Genomic DNA, 22,528 nt, shown 5'->3' on the forward strand with positions numbered 1-22,528 from the left:
GATCAATTTTAATTCTTTTTCAAAAGAAGTAAACTTTATGAACAGTATCTCTGAAATGTTCTCCCACTGAGACTTGGTCAACCTGGTCCACCTCACTCCCAAGAACCTTGGTGCTTCCTTTCTTGTTAGACTGGGAAAATATTGTGCAGGCTATTCTCATAAGCGGACTCAAACTTTTGACCCTTACGCTAGCCCTATCCCAGTTTGTATTCAGATCATTAAAGTGCAGCATATTAACTATTCTTTAGTTTTTATACATTTTGTATAATTCCCTTACAAACCTGTTGGTTTACATTTTTCCCATTAGTTCTTAGCTGATGGGGATAACTGGTCTTCATTGGGATAGCAAGGTGTAACTAGTGTGCCACAGGGTTCAATTCTCAGGCACTGGTTATTTACAATCTAAGTTAACGACCTGCAAATTTGACTGTAGTTAAAATTCGAATGACACTGAAATAGGTGGGAAATTAAGTTTAAAATAAAGAAATAATAAATTTACAAATGGGTGTAGGTTAGGTGAAGGGGTCAAAATTTGGCAGGTGAAGTTTAATGTGGATAAGTAAGAGATTATCCATTTTAGTTCAAAGAATAGATAGATAGCTTATTATCTAAATGGAGAGAAACTTCAATGTGCTTCAGAGGGATCTGGATGTTCTTGTCCATGAATTGCAGAAAGCTAGTATGCAGGTACTAAGGCAAATGGAATTTTGGCGTTTATTGGAAAAGGAATAGAATATGTAAGTAGGGAAGTGTTGCAACTGCAAAAGACATTAGTGATACTGCACTTGGAGTATACAGTGTTGGCCCCTCATTTGAGGAAGGAGGAAGTTGCATTGGAGGTACCTCAAAACGAGGTTCAGTAGATTGGACACAGAATTGAACTTGGTCTTTATGAAGAGAGATTGAGCAGTTGAGAAGCATGAGAGGAGATCTAATTGAGCTATACAAAATGCTCAGGGATTGACAAAGTGGATGCAGAGAGGGTATTTCCTTTTGTAGGATGAGAGATAGCAGTTGACAGGAAAATGGAGTTAACGCTAAGTTGGGGGATCAGCGATGTTCGTATTGAACGGCAGAGCAGGCTGGAGCTGAATTGCTCATTTCTGCTTTTAGTTCATATGATTAACCATACTGGACAATGTATTGTGCCCAATTTATTCCTTTGCTTTACCCAAATGTCCCTCTTGGGCATCCTTCTCCAGCATTGCAGTGCTCTCCTAATACTGCCAGGCCATTTCGGTCCTTTGCCATTTCTCCTGAACACGTTGTATCCAGGATTTTAAAAAAATTGGATGTGAGTGTTGCTGGTTAGGCTATTTGCCTCAAGGGCAGTTAAGAATGGGTCATTATGTAGACCAGGTTCTTTCAATAAAGGACATTACTGAACCCTATTTCTTTTTGTTTTTGACAGGATTTGAATTCTGGTCCCCAGATATCGCCTGGGTCTCTGGGTTATTGGGTCTTGATGATGTTGCTGGGCCATCACTTCTCCTATTTAATCATTTCCTTGAACTTGATTTCCATTGTAGCTGTGGCATCATACTCCCTCATGGTCATCTTACTTACCACACTCCATGCATTCATGGTTGAGTGAGTAAGCAAATGCATGGGCAGATGAAGTGTAGTGCGGTAAAGTGTGAGATTACTACTTTGGTAGCACAAACATGAAGGTGGATTATTATTTGAATTGTTAGATTTAGAAATGGGGAGGTGCAACAAGGATAGCAAACAAGACATTTGTCTTGTATACCAGTCGTTGAAAGTGAGCATGCATGTGCAGTTGGTTGTGAAGAAGGCAGATGCTATGTTGACCTCCAGAGTGAGATGATTTTTGTACAGGAGCAGAGATGTCTTGCTGCAGTTGTGCAAGGCGTGGCTGAGACCACAGCCTGGAGTACTGTGCGCAGTCTTGGTCTCCCTATCTGAGAGATAATCTGGCTATGGAGGGAGCGCAGCAAAGGTTTACCAGAGCGATTCCTGAGATGGTAAGACTGGTATATGAAGAGAGACTGGCTGTGTTAGGACTAGAAGAATTATGGGGACTCTCATGGAACCTATCAAATTGCATACATACATATGAACAAAGATCAAGAATAGGCCACTAGGCCTTTCTAGCCTGTTCCACTATTCAATAAGGTCATGGCTGATCTGATTTTCTTACATTCTTGCTTATTCTGAGTAATCTTTCATCCCCATGGTAATTAAGATCCGAAAAAGAAGCCAAAACAATGGAAATATGCTTGGAGGATCACCAACGCTTGGCTGAGGTGTTGGGATAAGAGGGTCTTTAAGAACAAGCACGAGATGGGAAGGAGAAGTTCAGAGGCTTGGAAAATATGCTGCTTCGATGGCAACCAATGGTGGTACAGAAGAGGGAGGGTTGCACAGTTAGATTAATGGAGAGTTTAATGCAAGGATTCTGGAAAAAATTAAAGATGAAAAGGACAAGATTCATGATGGGATTTAAACAGAAGGATGGGAATTTGTAATGGGGGCACTGTTTGCCAATACAAATGAGCAAACTCGAGGTAATATTGTTTTCTTCCGACATTTATGGGATGTGCGCATGGATGGCAAAGCCAGTATTTATTGTTTATCCCTGATTCATCTTGAGAAGATGAGCTGCCTCCCTGAAATGCTATATCTTGTGTTGAAGCGACGCTTGCATTGTTGTTAGGTGAGGAGTCTCATGATGTTAACCCCATAAAGAAGAAAGTGATTATATTTGTAAGTGAGAAGGATGTGTGATTGGAGCGGAACTCTCGGATATCATTTTCCTGCCATCCTTCTTCTTTGAGATTGCAGGTTTGTAAGGTGTTGTCTGGCTCCTCTTTGAGCAAGTTACAGACGACTCCGACCAGAATGTGATGAATGAATTTGCCCGGGTATCCCACAATACCGAAGCGGTCAAATCAATATGAACACAACCTGGTACCAATACAAAACAGTTCCAACTTTATTAGGAACATAGTTACAATAATCTTTAACATTAAACTAATCTTTAATACAATTTGGGCCCTTAACATATTAATATTTGCTGAGTCTCTTGCGGATGTACACTCTTATGCGCTCTCTGGGTCTGCGAAGCTGTTTTTCTTTCTGGATGGTCAGCTGGTGTCTGCCTCTTGTGATGTTCTCTTTAGAAGGCCTCAGATGATTCCAAGAGTGAGATCTGCAGATGACCCCTGTTTTTATACCTTTTTAGATGGCTTTCTGGAACTTTCTATAGTTCTGGCCAACCAGGGAGATCTACTTAATAGCTTGAAACAAGAGTCAATCACTTAGATGGTATGCTACTGTTAGTTTCTTTGTGTAGCAGGAACTGGTGCCTTTCTGTCTGGACTCCCCTTTGTTTAGTGGACAAGTTGTTTGGGGTACATCTGTCCAGAATAATGTTGGCCTTTTACTTTATGCTAATATCATTAACACCTGGCTGCTGTGTTTGCAGTGCGTCTCGCATGTGGGTTTAATAATTCAGAGTTTTATTTGGTCAATATACCCAGCATCCATTGTTTGTCCAAGTTCGCAATCTATCTGTGTTTTAGCAGCCAGAAGGCTGCTACAAAGGTACAATTGATGCCTTTGAGAGTTGTTAACTGTATTTTGTAGATTGTACTTTGCGACTCCTGTGTGCTAGTGATAGTGAATATACAAAATTATATGGGTTACTTTATCCTGGATAGTGTTGAACTCCATAAAGAGCTGTTAGTTTTGGTTGATTGAACTGTGAAGAGTGAGATTGAGAAAAACAGTGCAGGTAGTTCTTTTATAACGTGATGGTTGTGTTCTTGTGCAGCTCCACATGATAGAAATATTATGCTTTAGAAACGGCGCTTAAAGTGTTGGTGATTATAATCTTGTTACAGCCAGCACTTGTTCTTAAAGTAGGTAAAAACAATGACTGCAGATGCTGGAAACCAGAGTCTAGATTAGAGTGGTGCTGGAAAAGCACAGCAGTTCAGACAGCATTCGAGGAGCAGTAAAATCGACATTTCTGGCAAAAGCCCTTCATCAGGAATACAGGCAGAGAGCCTGAAGGGTGGAGAGATAAATGAGAGGAGGGTGGGGGTGGGGAGAAAGTGGCATAGAGTGCAATAGGTGAGTTGGGGAGGGGATGAAGGTGAAAGGTCAGGGGGTAGGGTGGAGTGGATAGGTGGAAAATAAGATAGGCAGGTAGGACAAGTCATGGGGACAGTGCTGAGCTGGAAGGTTGGAACTGGGGTGAGGTGGGGGAAGGGGAAATGAGGAAACTGTTGAAGTCCACATTGATGCCCTGGAGTTGAAGTGTTCCAAGGCGAAAGATGAGACGTTCTTCCTCCAGGCATCGAGTGGTGAGGGAGCGGCGGTGAAGGAAGCCCAGGACCTCCATGTCCTCGGCAGAGTGGGAGGAGGAGTTGAAATGTTGGGCCACAGGGCGGTGTGGTTGATTGTTCTTAAAGTTCCCACTTTAGAAGCAGTGTCCCCAATTTGTCAATTGTGTTACAGCAAATTTGCGTTAATGAAACATGGATTCAGTACAGGTTGTGACACTGCTTGCTTGAGATGTTGAGTGGACTTCTCACGTTCTTATGTATGGTTGAAGAGTGGAACTTGGTGTTGAAATAAGTTAGTGTGGATGATTGTTACGACATGGAGTAAACACCTCTGCTAATTTAAACCAGGCACGCAGAAAAGCTCACCTTGCGTCATCTGTTAAATTGAATGGCAAAGAACTATCCCAGATACCACTATTTAAAGAAAAATTGGAACAATGTTTTTAAAAGTCCAAAAGAGAACATTAAACAACAACTATTTATAGCTCCTTTCTCTTAAACCAATTTCTACCTGACCACTCTACAATACTGGTCCGATTAAATTCCCTCTTAAATTTACGGCAAAATCAATTTCAAAATCATCTTCAGATTCAAACTTTGTAGATTTCTCTAGGTCTGCATCTGTGTTCTGCTGCGCAAATTTCTTATGGACAGGTACCTCAGAGCTATTCTACAGGCTGTTACGTTGGTGTTTGGCAACTCTTTGCTGTCCTCCCCCAGCTTGTCAAAATTTTATACCCCAAAACATTGATCACTTCATTGGTTTGATGTCATCCAAAACGGTAAACTTAAAATTAGATTGGATTTTGCTACCTGGGGCATAATTTAAACTAATTGGCTGAATTTGAGTTTTTATACCATGGTAACACAGCTCCAGCTATTTGTTTCAACGAAGTGTTCGTTATTAAATTTTTCCGCATACTCTGTGCCTCTTTAGGTCTGTGCCAGCTTTCACACACTCTTAAAGGTACAGTACACATCTCCACCTTCATTAAATGATGGAAAATGAAGGAGCAATCCTTAGTACAGAGGAACCTCGATTATCCAAACAAGGTGGGCAGGCATTATTTCCTTCTGATGATTGATGATTCAGTTAATTGATTCAATGCCTCTCCTCTGGGGTTTCGCGTTTCTGAAATTTCCTTGTCTCCTTGCTGTGCCTGCCTTACTCCCTCTGTCTCAGGGTTTGTTTCTGAGCAGGCACACATTTGTAAGGAACCTGCAGCATTCATTTTTAATAATTGTAAACAAAAGATGCGACCAGTGTTGGAAGCATCTCTTTGATGTAATGTTTCTATCAGGACCTTGAGATAATCTTTTGGATAATCTAAAGTTCAGATAATTGATAGTCGGTAATTGAGGTTCCTCTGTACACTGGAATGTTTGGGATTGGAGTTGACTAAGACATAGGTGAGGGCTTCAGTACCAGATGGACTGAAGTTTAAGAAACGCCTCTCTGTCCTTGGATACATGGATACCAGTGGTGTGTTGAAAGAAGTGAGAGTATCTAGGAGTTTGGAGTTAGAGCAGTGTTCTTTTAGGGGTAGGTTTACTAGATGGTTACAGTGAATCCATGAAGCAATTAGTTGAATTTCAAATTTGAGGCAATATGAAACTGGGAGATGAGTTGATGACCGAGCATAGGCTTGATTCTTGGCTCAGAGGAAGTTAGAGTATTGGGGCTAGCCACAAAATTACATTGAGACCATGATCCTATTGAATGTAGCAGACTTGAAGGGCAGAAATTAGAATGTTGGGTGAGTAGGAGAAAGTGAGGACTGCAGATGCTGGAGATCAGAGTCAAAAGGTATACTGCTGGAAAAACACAGCCAGCCAGGCAGCATCGAAAGAGTTGGAGAGTGAATGTTTTGGGTATGAGCATTTCATCGGGAAAGGCCTTGATGTGGGACAGGGCCTGTACAGCATGTGTTTACAAAGTCTTAGTGCTGCACTTGATGCTTGCCTATGTTAAATATTAGCTAATGTTTGTCCACTTGCATATTTTTCTGTTATTCCATACTTTCATAATGTGCTTCCTCCCCTGTCTAGGTGACATCCTCAGTGCTTGGGAGCCTCCTGTGAAGCGCTTCTGTGATCTTTCCTCCGGCATTGTAGTGGTTTGAATCTGCTGCTTCTGGTTGTCAGTTCCAGCTCCCCGGATAGTTAACTTAAGTTCTACCTGCTTATTATGCAACTAATCACAAAAATACACTGGTTGAGGTCTTGAAGCACTTTGCTGGAAGAATAGATTTTTTGCTGATCAGAAATGCTTTGAAAAGTAAATGATTAAGATATTAATCCTTCTAGATATGAATATAACCATTTTTTTTTCTGATCACCCTCCTAGTGGTTGCCAAGTTCCAAAGTGAAACTTCTATGCTTCATAATCCAGCAGATACCCGTAACTGCATAAAATTAATTTGAACTTGTAGGTGGTAGTTGAAAGGATGAGTTCACAGGATTTCAAGACTTAGACTTCAACTGTAAAAAGTCACATGAAAAGCACCATTGATCAAACTCGCTTGAACTTTAAATTACAAAGTTTTCTCCTTTTTGTCCCTTACACTTAAACACCTTATTTTACATGAACCTTTAAGTTTGAATTTTGAATTTCCTAGACCCAGTTTTGGCTTCTGAGTTTTATTCCTTTCCTTTCACAGCCTGGTAGTGACCCTTGAACTGTCTTTCATAGTGAGAAGCTTTTACTGTAGGTTTCCTCTTGTGCAACCTGGGTGAATTTTCTCGACTAGTTTCAGATCCTCACGAGTTTGGCTTTTTAACTCACTGTGCATGCTCCCAACCACGTTGTTTTTCAGTGAAGCATAGACTCTCAACTCGAATGTTTCCTCTTGCCTGGATCATGGCATGCTGTCTGAGAGCGTTTTCAGGGATAGCAGAGAAACCTTTCCTTCTCAAACTATGGGAGCATCAATCCTGTGGACCTTCTTTCCAGGTAGAAAAACTGATTAGAGCTAGGGGTTATCATGGAGGCAATTAGGCACCTTAAAGCACTATTTAGAAGTGATAATCCGAACAGCTACAGATTTGGAAATTAGTAGTCTAACCACAGTAAATGCAAGTGTTGCTGCCATTGTCTTCAGGTGTGATTCTTCTTTCCAGCAAAATCACCTGGCTTTTATCATTTAAAGAAAATACACCACAAGGCCTGTGTTAGGCAGACTTCAGAATAGGTCACATTACTAAGTTAGTTTTCCCTCAGGTGTGCATGTTTAAAACACAATGAGATCATAATTTTTTAATGTAATTGAAGTAATTTGCCTTTCTTATCCAGAAGAGTTCTAATTGTGAACTGTCTTGTTGGTAGAATTGTTTAAATAGTAGGACTTTGTGGCATTCTACCCACAATGCACGGAGCCAAGTGTCGATAAAATAAGTGTGTTTAGTTATCACCAAATAGGAGATAATGGGTATTTTGATTTGTTCAGGATTTAAAAAAGAATTCTCACTGGAATTTAGGTTCCAGTTGCAAAGCTGATATTTATTGCCTGTAACTAATTTTCCTAAGATTATTGGCTTGCTAGACCATTTTCGACCTATGGCATCACTGAGAGTGTCCTAGAAATCAAACCCTGCTTCTCCTGGAGCTGTCACTTACGTTAAAGATTTTATCACCGTACAGTCAGTTCTGCTACAATGTTCTGTTCTCATACAGTCCTGTGTTATAAGGAAATTGTGTAATAGCAGTACTATTTAAACTAATGGGGCCGGAATTACGTTATAGCCAATACACACTTCAAAGGTTCACATTTTAGAAACTGTGTCCCCAATTTGTCAATTGTGCTATAATGAATTTGCAGTAATGAAATACGTGTGATAGCAGAACAACCTGTATGCAAAATGTTTGTTGTTTTGGACCCAGCCTAACAAAGCACAGACTTCAAGCAAAGGATTGCAGATGATGGGGATCGTAAACAGGAATAAATTACTGGGGAGTTCTGGAGGTCTGGAAGCATCTGTTGTGAGAAAAGAGTTAGTTAGCATTTTGAGTCCAGTGAGTTCTGAAGAAGGGTCACTGGACTCGATGTTAACTCTTTTCTTTTCTCTCCAGATGCTCCCAGACCTGTTAAATTTCTGCAGCAATTTTTGTTTACTTAAAAAAAGCACAGATCAAGTTTCTGTACTTTAAGAATTAGTATTTGCTAAAAATAGGTTTATCCTAGCTACAGGTGAACACCTGTGAACCATTGACATAATTCTACTCATTTAAAACTCTAAACATGTCATAAAACTCTTTACGTCAGACCAGAAAAACACGGTGTTATGAATGGAGGGAAAACTGGGAAGGCAGTTCAATGGCATTTATCCACAAGATTTGTTGAGATATCCTCTTGCTTCTCAGGACTTGCTGTTTGTTATCCCTGTCCAGGTATTCTCACTTTTGTGCCATAGGCAAAGAGTAACTGGTTCACTTAGTTACTGGTTAAAAAGCCACAGCCTACAGCAATAGGTGAGGGAAAATAACTGTGTTTTCTTCAGGCTAAAGTTTGTTTTCTTGCTGCGCAGAGAGAGAGAGAGAGAGAGAGAGAGAAAAACACCACATACCCTTTCACAAACTTAACTGCTCCTGGCCGTATAGTTCATGCTCAAAATCAGATCTGTTACTTAGGAGTCAGTCAGTTGTTGTCACACAGAATCCCTTTGCCAACAACTTATCATGTCTTCACAAACCACTAAGTTATTTGATGCCAGTTGAATCCCTCCTTGTTAATGTCTCTGATGCCAGTCTGTAGTAACCATAACCTACTGCTTCAACAAGCAGCAATGTAAACAGTATTTACAATCAGTATTGGTAGCTTTCTTTTTAAAAAGGCAGTCATTTCTTCTACACTCTTTGCTTTGTAACTTAGTCCTTTCCCAGTTCGGTCGACAATTTTAAAACATTTCAGAAATTAAAAAGTCTTTTTGCTCAAAATTTACTTATTAGTGAATCATATGAAAGTCGTTTTTTTAACCGTTGTGACCTTTTTTGATAACATTTTCATGTGCACCAGTTTTGTATTCCCAGATCTATTTCACATGTGGAAAAATCTTCAAGTTTTCATGGTAGAATTTAAACTTGTATTCTTTGTATTACCAGTCCAGTAATTTAACTGATACATCACTGTACATATACAGATGAATTGAAGGTTGATATGTTGTGAATAATCCCTTCAGAAATAGGAGTAAATTAGTCTACATCAAAATTAGCAATGCATAGTACTCTTAGACACAGCCTTAGAATTAGAGGGGGTAAATTCAGAACAGAAATGCGGAGACATTTCTTCAGCCAGAGAGTGGTGGGCCTGTGGAATTCATTGCCGCAGAGTGCAGTGGAGGCTGGGAAGCTAAATGTCTTCAAGGCAGAGATTGATAAATTCTTGATGTCACAAGGAATTGAGGGCTACGGGGAGAATGCGGGTAAGTGGAGTTGAAATGCCCATCAGCCATGATTGAATAGTGGAGTGGACTCGATGGGCCGAATGGCCTTCCTTCCGCTCCTATGTCTTATGGTCTTAAGTTTCAATAAAATTCTAGTACTAGTGTATCTTCATTAATTGGTCAAAAGGGGGCAGCAGTTCATATTTTGTTCTCTAAAGGTACAAATTAGTGCAAACTAATGTTGTATTGTCTACAGTAAAACTTTTGGTTCTGCGTACATGTGAAATGAAAGGGCTATCTCAAGGGATTATGTTAAATGTGTAAATAGCCTTGAAATGTATAGTGAAAATGTCTAGCCTTAAAATGTCTTGTGAATGGTAAAGGAGAAAGTCCAGAACGATAGATTCCTGGATATAAAATTCTTATTTTGGCAACAGAGAGAACTTATACTAATATAATACTTTTAATATGTAAAAAAGTACATCATGCGTTTCACAGTAAATATTGAGCTCTACATTTTAAATACCGGTAGTTAACTGTAAATTTTGAAACAATAGCAGGAAGAATTGAGATTTTAGTAGCCTCACCCACTAAATGTCACAAACATTTGCAAGCAAACTAGGAATGGTAGACTTAGAAGCAAATATTTTTAATGTTAAGTGAACTTGAATCAACTTTTCACTGTCATGAAAGCGCTATTCAGATGAAATCTATGCATCAAACAATTTTAAAAAAAAATAATTAGGCAAGATCCCAATACAGGTAAAATGCCCATTCAACTAAACATAAAGTTTTAGGAATTGCTCCAGTATGGCTCTCCCCTTTCAGGAAAAGGAAAGTTTCACGAAAAGCTCTGTTGTCTTAATTCAAATCAAGGAATGTTGGGGTGATAGTACTTACCCAGTACCTTTCCTGATTATATCCATTTATACTTTGTAGTCGGGGCAAGCAAAGAGCAAAGCTTGGGTTTAGGAACAGAAGGACTATCACATGTAGTGCTGGTGAATCTGTTCCTTTCTTAGTCACTTTGGTTATGACAAAGGATTAAGTTCTTTTTAGCAAGTGTTGATAACTGTATATTCATTTGATAGGGTTAGCTATTTTTGCTGTACACATCAACAGATATTAAGAAGGTTTTCAGAGTCAGAGTAACCCCAAGAAAAATAAAGATTCAATATAAAGCATCTGATCTTTGTCCAGTCACTTGTACACACAAATGTAGAAAATAGGAATAGAAATAGGCCATTTGGCCCATCAAGCTGTTCTACCATTCAACATGATCACACTGAACCTGTGTATCCCAATGTCTTACTCCTGCTCTTTCTTTCCCACCTTTGACATCCTTACCTCTTAAAAATCTTATGTTTCTTTTTTGAATATGTTCAATGATTTGATCTCTGCAATCTTCTGTGGCGGAGAATTCCACAAATTCACCTTACTGTAAGTGAAGAAATTTCTCACCTTTTAGTCTGAAATGGCCTTCTCCATATCCTGAAACTATGACTCCTTATTTCAGACTCAATAGCCAGGGGAACATCATTCCTGCAACAGTGTGTCTATTCCATCAGAATTTTATATGTCTTGATGAGAAACTCCTCATTCTTCTAAACTCCAGTGAATTCTTGTGAATTCAATTTCTCCCACAAGTCTTCTATTCTAGGAATCAGTCATTTGAACCTTCTGTGCACTCATCTCTGGCAAGTATGTAGCCTCTTTGGTAAGGAGACCATAATTGCATACAATGCTCCAGGTGTGGTCTCTCCAAACTCCTGGACAGCTGTGCTAAGAGTGGCTTGCTCCTGTACTCAGTCTGTGTTGCAATGAAGGCCTATGTGCTAATTACCTTCCTAACAGTTTCCTGCACCTGCATGCTTGCTTTCAGTGAATGATGTGCAAGGGCATCCAGGTCTCCTTGTACATCAACATTTATCAGTCTGACCATTTAAATAATACTTTGTTTTTCCTCCCAAACTGCAAAACTTCACCCTTGTGCATATTAAATACTGCATCCGTCTTGCATTTGCTCAATAACTCAACTTGTCTAAATCATCTTGAAAGAGCTTTGCATTATCTTCAGAATATAAACATCACTCTTAATCCTATCTAGCTTTTTTATTCTCGGGTCATCAGTAATCTTGAACTTTCTATAAATTCCCACATCCAAATCATTTTATATGTTGTGAATAGCTGAGGTTCAAGTACCTCACTTGTTATTACCTTCAACTCTGAATAAGACCCATTAATTCTTTCTTGGTTTTCTTTCTGTTAATTAATTCACAATCCATGCCAGTGTATGACCTCCAATCCCATGTGCTCTGATAAAATCTTGCTTAAGAAGTTAGTGTATTATATCAAAAGCTTTCTGAAAATCCAAATGTAACCCATCCACCATTTCTTCTTACGTTTCTATTAGTTAATCCATACAAAATTCTGATAGTTTTATCAAACATTTCTTTTGTAAACCTATTCTGACTCTTTACCCCTCCTATTTGTATTTTCAAAGTGTTCTGTTTTCACATAATTTATTACAGATTTCAGCATGTTCTCCTGGTACTTACATTGGGCTGACTGGTCTGTCCTTTATGGTTTTCTCTTTCCCTCCTTTTTAAAATAGTGAAGTTACATTTACGACTGACCAGTCTGTTGGAGCTGTTCCGGAGTCAACAGAATTTTGGAAGATGACAGACAGCGCATACACTATTTCCATGACCACCACATTTAGTAATCTGGTTTGTAAATTAAAATCACCCATGACTACCGCATCACCCTTATAGCACCTACTGCTTGGAGCACTATAGACAATTCCCATTAATATTTTCAACTCCTTGTTGCTTCTTAGCTCCACTCAATCTGATTTTGCATCTAGATTTTCTGTACCACTACCCTTTCTCACCGTTGCATTGATTTTATCTCTCATTAATTATATCCCACTTCCTCGTCCTTTCTGCCTGTTCTTCTGAAAGAATAAATACCTTTGGATGTTCAGTTCCCTGCTTTTGGCTACTCCATAGCTACGTCTCTGTCAGCATAATCATTGTACCTATTTATTACTATTTGCACTGTTAATTTGCCTACCTTAGTGAAAGATGTTGTGAAAGTGCCTTCAGAAGAGTAAACATTTCATCAAGATATTTTTATTACTTTTTTAAAAAAAGAATTTCACCTCATGTAGATTTTGCATATTTATTTATCTTCTATTCGTATCTCTGATTTATGGTAAATCTACAAAGCAGAAAGCATTGCCAACGCGGATTCTGTTTCCAAGTCCCTCGCATATATTGCAGAGTGAAAGAAAGCTCAGTTTAATCTATAAATCACCTGTGATAAAACCTACAAACCTGTGACTGAGCACAGCAGAAATCTAATTTCTGAACATACATCTTTCTTTCGATGAAGGAGATGGATGGCTTGCTGCTGGAATTGCTGTATTTACGACAAGCCCACCAAATGGGCAGTACTTGCAGTTCCTCTGGGAGGTGCCTTCAGTCTAGCAGCTAAACAGCGCACATTCTGTGGGGGAGGTACCGTAGCATTGACATGTCTTTTAAGAGAGCACAGCAGCGGGGACTGGACAACTTCTGGACAATTTTTTAAACCAACAGGACTAATTGTTCAACTAATGTTATCACATTTGGTGATAATGTGTTACTCTATGTTTAATTATTTTTCAAGTGGAAGATGTTTGGCTTGTAGAAGATGTCAGCAGGCTTGCATCATCAATTCAGGCTGCGAGTCAGTTTTGGGTTGAAAATGGCTGGCTTTACTGGAATGTAGCAGGCAGAAGAAGCTGGAAATAGCACTGTATATATGGTTTAAATTGTGGGACATTTCAATTTTTCATGCTGAAAATCAGCACTATGAGCTCAGGAGTTACGTTTAAATGTGGAACTGATTCATCAACAGAGAAAAATGAGGTGAGAACTGGCTAACTATAAAAGTGGATTGTGGGGAAGATGAAACTTTAATGGACTTCATGTATCTTTTGGATTATGAAGCTTACAGCGTTAGTCAGGAAATGATCTGCATGCTTTTGCATTGGCACAGCATCAGTTTAGATTTGTCAAGAATGTCAGTTCATCAGGAAAAACAGTTGAGGAAACATTTCAATGCATTTTGCATGAAAAATATTTTGAGCAGAAAAATAATATTTAAATTTTTTTGCTAACGATAGATGGATTAATTAAATTCAATATACACATTATAAAGCTACCAGTTAATGTCTGCATTAAATTACAAATAGGGTTGGCAGCTTTAGTCTTCCTTCTCTTTATGTTTAACAGGCAGTGATATTCCAGATGCCAGGATGGAGTTGATTGTTTTCTTAACTGGGGGAAGGGTCAGGAAGTGAATGCTTTAGGGGAGTTTAATGTTCTGACCAAAGACCAGATAGAAGTCATTTTCCTTATATGGTATCTTGAATACATACTCCCTTCCCTTTCCCTAGTGTCTGTCTCAGAAATATTTCAGTTTTGCTGAAGTAAGGACTTTGTCTTGGCGACCAAGTTAATTTAATTTTGAATTGTCAGGTATGAATTGTAAACTTGCATGGTTTCACTTAGATTCGCGTTTGGGAAGTAAAACAATTTCAATATTACTCCCACTATTTTGGTCTTGTGATTTTTAAATGTCAAATTTTATGGTTCGCCATGACAAATGGGATGAAATTTCTGTTTTTTTTCCCACAGGTACTTAAATATAATTTTGAACCTTTGAATACTGCAAATTAAGAGTTTTTAACAGAATCCTTCACTGTTTCAAAAGTATTGTTGCATCTTTGTTTTGAATTTCTAACCCAATTATTCTGCTTGCGATAAAGATTGCAGAATATTAAATGACAGTTATGTCAACTTTGAAACTACTTAAAGGCGAAAGCATCACTTCTAGATTGTGTTGATTGTAAATGTTTTACAAATCTTTATTTTTCTTGCTACTTATTTTTTGAATATTTCAAATTTGCAATAGCTGATTAGTACCAGAAGTGGAATGGAAAAACTGGTATTTCTTAGAAAGCCATGCTTTCAGTGGAGTAAAATTATTGGAAGAAGATGTTTCCTTAAGTCATTGTCACATTTCAAATAGGTATTTAAATAATGTTACTCTATGTATATGTGAAACAGGGAAAAAAAAAACTTTTTTGTTTTGATTAAATACAGAACAAAATATCTGAGCAAATGCCAATGACAGTAATGATCTCCAGGTTTCCAATGAATATTTGGCAACAACTTTGTGATATTAAAATATTTCCAGCTGTTTGGGGGCAGCCAGAGCAAATAAGGTAAGTTGACAGGGCAAGTGGGATTTGGGGGTAAGGAGAAAGATGTCAAATCATTGGATTTGGAAAATGGGTCACAGCACGTGATTGCACATTAAATCTAGGGAGGGGGTCACTTTATCCTTCTCCATTGTTCTACCTTTCCCTGCCTAACAGCGCACTGGTGTTTCAAGTAGGCAGCTCACGGCCACATTCAGCAGGGCAATAGGGATAAGCAGTAAATGTTAGCCTAGTCTGCATCCCATGAATAAATTAAGGACAAGTTTGGACTGTTTAGTGAGATTATAAATTATGTGGATTTTTCAGAACTTTTGGGATATTCAGCTTTTTATAACATTTTGAAGAAGCTAGTAACCACTATAATATGAATGAAGACCTATTTTTGTCATTTATCAGAATGAAAGCTATTTAGCCAATAACTCTAGTTGTAGTATATATTGACTAACTGTACAACTAATTTCTATTTTGAAAATTGACAAAGACGCTTTAGAAATAAAATGGTGAAGGTACATTAAAAAACAAAATGCAGTGCTTCCTGTTGTATAATATTCTTGTGGCGTTACTAAAAGTCCATCTGAGTTCTTGAGAGCCCTTAATTAGGTTTTAAAATTCTATTTTCTGAAGCATGAAGTAGGGGTTTACTAGCTGGGTTATGGTAAAGACTAAACTGTGACAAGATTGTCACGAAAAACTTTTTTTTTCTCCATTCCCAATCTGAATCCTATTTGAAAGAAACAAAAATCTGTTCAGCCAAAGCAAAACGTGGCATCAAAACTCAAATATTTTGATTGGCAACCAGGTTGGCCACTTGCAAAACTTGTAATATCCATTTTATCTATTGTACTTGTGTCATCATTTGATAAAGTGGGATATGGCAGCCTTATCTTTTGTGGAGTCACACTTGTGTGTGATTTCCATCCTTGTAGATGCAGGTTAATTGTGTAGTTTGGAACACATTGAGCTTTAATATTCTTGCCCTTCCCTTCAAATCATTTTCTATCCCTGTCCCTCTTATCTGTGGAAGTTCCTCTAACCTGGTATCTTTTCTGCATCCCACGTTTCTCTGACTCTGGTATTTTGAGTATTCACTTCTTCAATAAACACTCAGTCTGTGACACAGACTTTGGTTGTTTATGCTTGCCTCTCAAATTATTTTCTTGAATTCTTGAAAGTTTATACATTTTGCTCGTGCTTTTATAAACCTCTTTTGAATTGCAAACTACAGGAGCCTTGTTAAAGTGGTGGGTTCATTGATAATTAGCACAGTTTATCTCATAACCAACTAGAGTGACAAAGACTTGTGGATTGTCTGTCAAACTTTGAGTGTTGCATCCTTTGTACGCAAATTAGTTGCTGTTAAATTAAATAGCAACAAAAGAACCTCAACAGTAGGCCAATCTACAAGTCAAGTACCAAACAGAAATGAAAACTAAATTTAAATTTGATATAAGTTACAAATGAAATTGAATTATCCACTGCTAATATTTTTCAAATTTCTTTTGGTAATTTGTTGGCCAATGTCATTCAGGAACCTCTTCAAGTTTGGCATTAGTATATTAAGACATTATTATTATGTCTTATAATCCTGCTCCACAGCTACGTGATGAAGAAGCAGCCCTCTGAAAGCTAGTACTTCCACATAAACCTGTTGTACTGTAACCTGGTGTAGTGATTTTTAACTTTCGTCCGCCCCAGTCCAACACCGGCATCTCCGCATGATTATTTGCAAAAACTCAGATGGTTTAAGTAAGTGTGATGTGTTGAGTGATGCTCGTGGTCTAGCACTGCCAATGAAAAATGTCATCTTTCCAATATTTTCTGTTTACGATGCTGGAGTGGATTTCCAGGCTGTGTCCTTGCACTGTTTATTTATTGAATTTGAGAAGATTTTCAACCCTTACTGTTTGTTGAAGAGACTAGAGCTTTTGATTGCTGCTGCTTGTTATCTACAAAGATTTGCATTTACAAGCCACCATCTTCAACTGAAAACAAAAATATTCCCAGTGTTCAGTATATTTTTAGGATATTAAGTTTAACAATTTTGGTATAAAATATTGAAATTCTTGCCTCATTTTAGGTACTTTACTGGGGAAGATTGTTGGTTACTATACAGAAGTGTAGAGTGGTAGATATTGTTTATTGTTGACTCTAGTAAAGCTTTGAAATTGTTCCTCGTGGTAGACTGATTAATGAAGTTGGATCTTGTGGGATTCAGGGAGACCTTGTCAATTGGATACAAAATTGGCTTGACTATAGGAGACAGTGTGGTGGTGAAAGGTTGCTTTTCGACTGCAGGCTTGTGTCCAGGGGTATTCCACAGGGATTAGTGTTGGTTCCACTGGTTGTTATTTAGATAAATGATTTGGTTGAGAATTTAGGAAGAATTGTTAGTGTGTTTGCAGATGACTCCAAAATTAGTGGTATAATAGACAGTGAAAAAGTTATCGAAGATTACAAAATAATGTTCACCATTTGAGTCAATGGACCAAAGAGTTGCAGATGGAGTTGAATTTGGATAAATGTGAGGTTTTACATTCTTGTAAAGAAAATGAGAACAGAACTTTTTAGAATTAATGGTCGGCTCATGGGTAGTGTTGTCAAACAGAGACCTAGGGGTTCAGGTACCTAGTTCTTTGAAAGTTGTGTCACAAGTAGACAGAGTAGTTAAGGCATTTAGCACACTTTCCCTCAGTGCTCAGGCCATTGAGTGTCAGGGTTAGAACATCATATTGAGGTTGTAGAAGATATTGGTGAGGCCATTTTTGGAGTACTGTGCACTGTTCTGGTCACCCTGCTATAGTAAGGACATCATTAAATTGAAGAGGGTTCAGAAAAGATGTTGCTGGGGCTAGAGAATTTGAGTTATAAGGAGAGGCTGGATAGATTGGAACTGTTTTCACTGGATTGTAGGAGGTTGAGGGTTGACCTTCTAGAGGTTGATAAAATCATGAGGAGCATAGATAAGCTGCATAGCCAAAGGTCTTTTACCTAGGATTGGGGGAAGTTCAAAACAAGGGGTGTGTTTTTAAGGTGACAGGAATATGATTTTAAAAAGGACCTGAGGGGCAGTGTTTTCACACACGGTGGTTACAGAACTGGCTCAAAGGTGGAAGACAGATGGTGGTGGTGGAGGGTTGTTTTTCAGACTGGAGGCCTGTGACCAGTGGAGTGCTACAAGGATCAGTTCTGGGTCCTCTGCTTTTTGTCATTTACATAAATGATTTGAGTGTGAGCATAAGAGGTACAGTTAGTAAGTTTGCAGACGACATCAAAATTGGAGGTGGAGTGGACAGCAAAGAGGGTTACCTCAGATTACAACAGGATCTTGACCAGTTGGGCCAATGGGCTGAGAAGTAGCAGATGGAGTTTAGTTCAGATAAATGTGAGGTGTTGCATTTTGAGAAAACAAATCTTGGCAGGACTCATACACTTAATTGTAAGCTCCTAGGGAGTATTGCTGTACAAAGACCTTGGAGTGCAGGTTCATAGCTCCTTGAAAGTAGAGTCGCAGGTAGATAGGATAGTGAAGAAGGTGTTTAGTATGCTTTCCTTTATTGGTCAGAGTATTGAATACAGGAGTTGGGAGGTCATGTTGTGGCTGTACAGGACATTGGTTAGGCCACTGTTGGAATATTGCGTGCAATTCTGGTCATCTTATCAGAAAGATGTTGTGAAACTTGAAAGAGTTCAGAAAAGATTTACAAGGATGTTTCCAGGTTTGCAGGAGTTGCGCTATAGGGAGAGGCTGAACAGGCTGGGGCTGTTTTTCCTGGAGCGTCGGAGGCTGAGGAGTGACCTTGTAGAGGTTTACAAAATTATGAGGGGCATGGATAGGATAAATAGATACTGTCTTTTCCCTGGGGCCGGGGAGTCCAGAACTAGAGGGCATAGGTTTAGGGTGAGAGGGGAAAGATATAAAAGAGACTTAAGGGATAACTTTTTCACATAGAGGGTGGTATGTGTATGGAATGAGCTGTCAGAGGAAATGGTAGAGGCTGGTACAATTGCAACAGTTAAAAGGCATTTGGATGGGTATATGAATAGGAAGGGTTTGGAGGGATATGTGCTGGTTGCTGGCAGGTGGGACTAGATTGGGTTGGGATATCTGGTCGGCATGGACGGGTTGGACCGAAGGGTTTGTTTCCATGCTGTACATCTCTATGACTCTGTTTCTAAATGCGGAATAAACTGCCAGAGAAAGTGATTATGCAGGTACTGTTACATCAGTTTAAAAGGCTAGTTTAGTTGGGAAACTTGGTCGACATGGGCAGGTTGGACCAAAGGGTCTGTTTCTGCGCTATATGACTGAGTCTATTTAAAATATTCCTTGCGTTGTGTGTTTGACATTTTAAAATTTGAATTCAAATAACATATGTGGTATATTATCAATAATTCCTGCCGCTGCATCTTTTGCTTTTATACTGACAATCAAAGCAAATTGTTCATATAAAGAGTATAGCTAGGAAAGTGTAAGTAGAATTTTATAGATTGCACAATATGGAGTTGGACTAAATGGCCCAACTAATCCTTGCTGTTGTTTATGCTTCATGCAATCATATTTTTTTAATATAAACTTATTTTTAAAAAATCTTTTAATCTATTCTTGCGTAGTTTCTCCTTAAATGCACCTAGGATACCTGTGCTAGCAAGTGTTAACATTCTCTGGATCGAGAAGCTTCTCCTGAATTGGTTGAATTGCGCTTGTAGAGAGCTGGCACTGATGCAATGAGCTGAATGTCTTCTTTTAACTTGTAATTGTTGGTTACAATACAAAGATTCCATTGTGAATGAAATTGAGAGCACAGTTAAACTAGGGGGCTTGTGTGACCAGCAGAGTTGCTGTTAAAGATTGTTTTGAGTTTTGTTAGAACAGTATTGAACCAAGACGTGAAGAGACAGCAACTGAGAGTTATGTGGTGAATAATGGACATGCCTGAATCATAGTTTTCAGTTTGGTCTTTTCTGTACAATCAGTTCTGCTATATGGAATAGTTCCATTCTCATGCAATCCTGTTATAAGAAAATCACATGATAGCAGCACCATTGAAATGAATGGGGCCGGAATTGTTATAACCAGTGCATGCTTTAAAACTTTCATACTTTAGAAACAGTACCCCAATTCATCGTGTTATAGCGAATTCACGTTAACAAAATGCACTTTATAGCAGAACAACCTGTAGTTAAAAATGAACTGACTTCTGCTCCACCCCACATTGGGTTCCCTGAATTGCAACCTAATTCTTTCATTTTCTCATCACCCTTTGCGGAATTTGCTCTCTTTTCATTTTCTGTTTATATGTGGCATTTTTCTCTTTATTCACCTTTTATCCTCTCACCAGAAGCTCTAATTAATATGATACACTCCTTTGTCTGAAAAGCTTTCAAAATTAAATTTATATCATTTTTGTTTGGTAGAGATTGAATTGAAAATGAATTGGCTGGGTAAATATTTTTGACTTGTGTTGTGTCTCAATCTATGAAAAATGGCATCCTCAATTAAAAATTCTTTGTTTTTTTTTCAAACGTAAAAGCGTAGCTAAGTTTAGTCATATTGGAAGTTGTGGCTTTAATGTGGTGTTAGAAATTGCAATTTTTTAAGACTGTTCTTAGAAACTGTCGCCTTACCTAGTAATTTGTACGAGAGATTGTTTGATTTGTTTTTAACACAATTATTTGTGTAAATCTAAACACACTGGTTCGTTCAGTAGCTAACATATATAAGTCGTGTTCATGTCATGTTGAACTCTTTGCTTTGAGTTTTACTTGACTAAGTTTGACAATGGCCAGCACTCTATTGTGAATAACCAATGGGGCCTGCTGTTTGAAAGGAGATGTACACGCAAATACCTGGAAATCATGTGCCACATTACTCATTTTTGTGGTGGGTAGAAGCTCTCTCAGCTTGACGTCAGCATCCTTTTGGTGAAGGATACCAATTGTGCTGCTACTGCGTAGATTGGGCATGAAGTAGCTAGCTTCACCTGCTTTTCAGTCTATAGATACCTTATCCTCTCAAGGTAATTTTGAGGTCGCATGTACATTTCAGCAATCAATAATCTGATTGAGGTCATCGTTATCTTTTAAGATAACTTTGGACTTATTTTGGCGTCGAAGCTTTGTATTGTGATCAAATGGCTTGAGCCTACAAGTAGTTCTCCGATAATTCCATATGGGTCGTTCAGCTATAACATGTTTCGTTAATGCACATTCATGAGACGCGATTGAATTGGGCACACTGTTTCTGAATTTTTAAAGTGTGTATCGATTATAACGTGATTCCAGCCCCATTAGTTTGTATGATGCTGCTATTATGTGGTTTTGTTATAACACAGGATTGCATGAGAACGGAGCTACTGCGTTATAGCAGAACCGACTATAGTTACATTCCAGCAAAACCTGGAATAATGAGGCCTATGGAAAACTGGGGTTGGGGGCAGACCAGCAAAAAATATCACACTCAATTGCCCAAAAATCCATCTGAAGTCGAACACAGTATAGCACAGTCTGAATGAAGGTATAAATCGTATTTATTGCCAAAACGCAAACTTAACACTGTACATTTAAAAAATTTGTTCATGCAGGGGCAGAGGGTGGTCGTGGTGCCGAAGGTAGACTCTCTCATTCCTGTTCAGTGAGCAAAATTGCACGTTCTCTCCTTTGGCTCGAAATACTTTATATCTTTTCTTCTCTTCCAGTGTTATAGCCTTCCTTTTATATTTGTCACCTGCCATTTTATGCTTCTCCATTTTTTTCAAAAAAAAGGGATAGCCTAGGTGTAATGTACCTTTCACAGGGAGCTGCTCAATATATCTGTCTCAGAAAACTGCTTTCTGTACAGTACCTTTCACAGTTCCTCTGTTGGCAGCTGACATTGGCACATGTGCAGAACAGCATGAAGAGCGCAGAAAGATCACCATTGGAATTGCGCTATTGTGAACGGAGGTGAGCATTCTTGAAAGTACTATTCCTTAATTCCTCAGTGACATTATAAGCAAATTGTGCTGCCAGAATGCGTGATATTTGAGAACCGCCTTTGTTTACAAATTTGTCAGTGAAAGCAGTCTTACAGTGGGTAAAGCTGTGGAAAGCCTAATGGGTATATTGTTAGAGTAGCCTTATGGCACTCCATTATAGAGAACTCATTTGTGGATTTCTCTACCAGCATATGGAAGAAAGGAAGCTCATTAGACTGCTCCACATTTCAAAGGTGAATTTGAGTATGGAATGGAGCCCAGGAAGGTGTGCAAGTTAACTAGTACATGTAACTGCAGATTCAGATGAATCACATGTATTGTTTACATATTGAAAATACACAGGACATACCAGTTAGAGGTTATTTGTGTTTCTCAAGAATATGTTTGCGTGAGGTGGGCTTAGATGGTGTCCCACAGACAAACTATTTCAGTGTTAACGATGGTGTCAAAACTGAACTGAACTGTGCAACCTGCCCAATTCTTGAGTTCAATGCATACAGATTCATGCAATGAGTGATCTAGTGACTTGACAAATGTCTGGCTCCCTTGACTGACACATCAGCGAATAGGCCAGCAATGTCAAATGAGCA

The 22,528-nt window shown here is 38.6% G+C and overlaps 1 protein-coding gene across 7 annotated transcripts in view; it reads left to right on the forward strand.

The window, feature by feature from the left end:
• mcc (MCC regulator of WNT signaling pathway) overlaps window positions 1–22,528 on the forward strand; it is a 180,499-nt gene that overhangs the window by 26,263 nt on the left and 131,708 nt on the right. Inside the window, exon 1 of one of the 7 annotated variants that reach the window (XM_072583893.1) lies at window positions 13,209–13,606. The exons of the other annotated variants lie outside the window; for them this stretch is intronic. Within the exon in view, the coding sequence (XP_072439994.1) occupies window positions 13,532–13,606 (75 nt within the window). The 5' untranslated portion in view covers window positions 13,209–13,531. Of the gene's footprint in view, window positions 1–13,208; window positions 13,607–22,528 lie in introns of those variants that run through there. 7 annotated transcript variants of the gene reach the window in all.

Source organism: Chiloscyllium punctatum, chromosome 2, assembly GCF_047496795.1.
Source record: "Chiloscyllium punctatum isolate Juve2018m chromosome 2, sChiPun1.3, whole genome shotgun sequence".
In the NCBI taxonomy this organism is placed as follows: domain Eukaryota; kingdom Metazoa; phylum Chordata; class Chondrichthyes; order Orectolobiformes; family Hemiscylliidae; genus Chiloscyllium; species Chiloscyllium punctatum.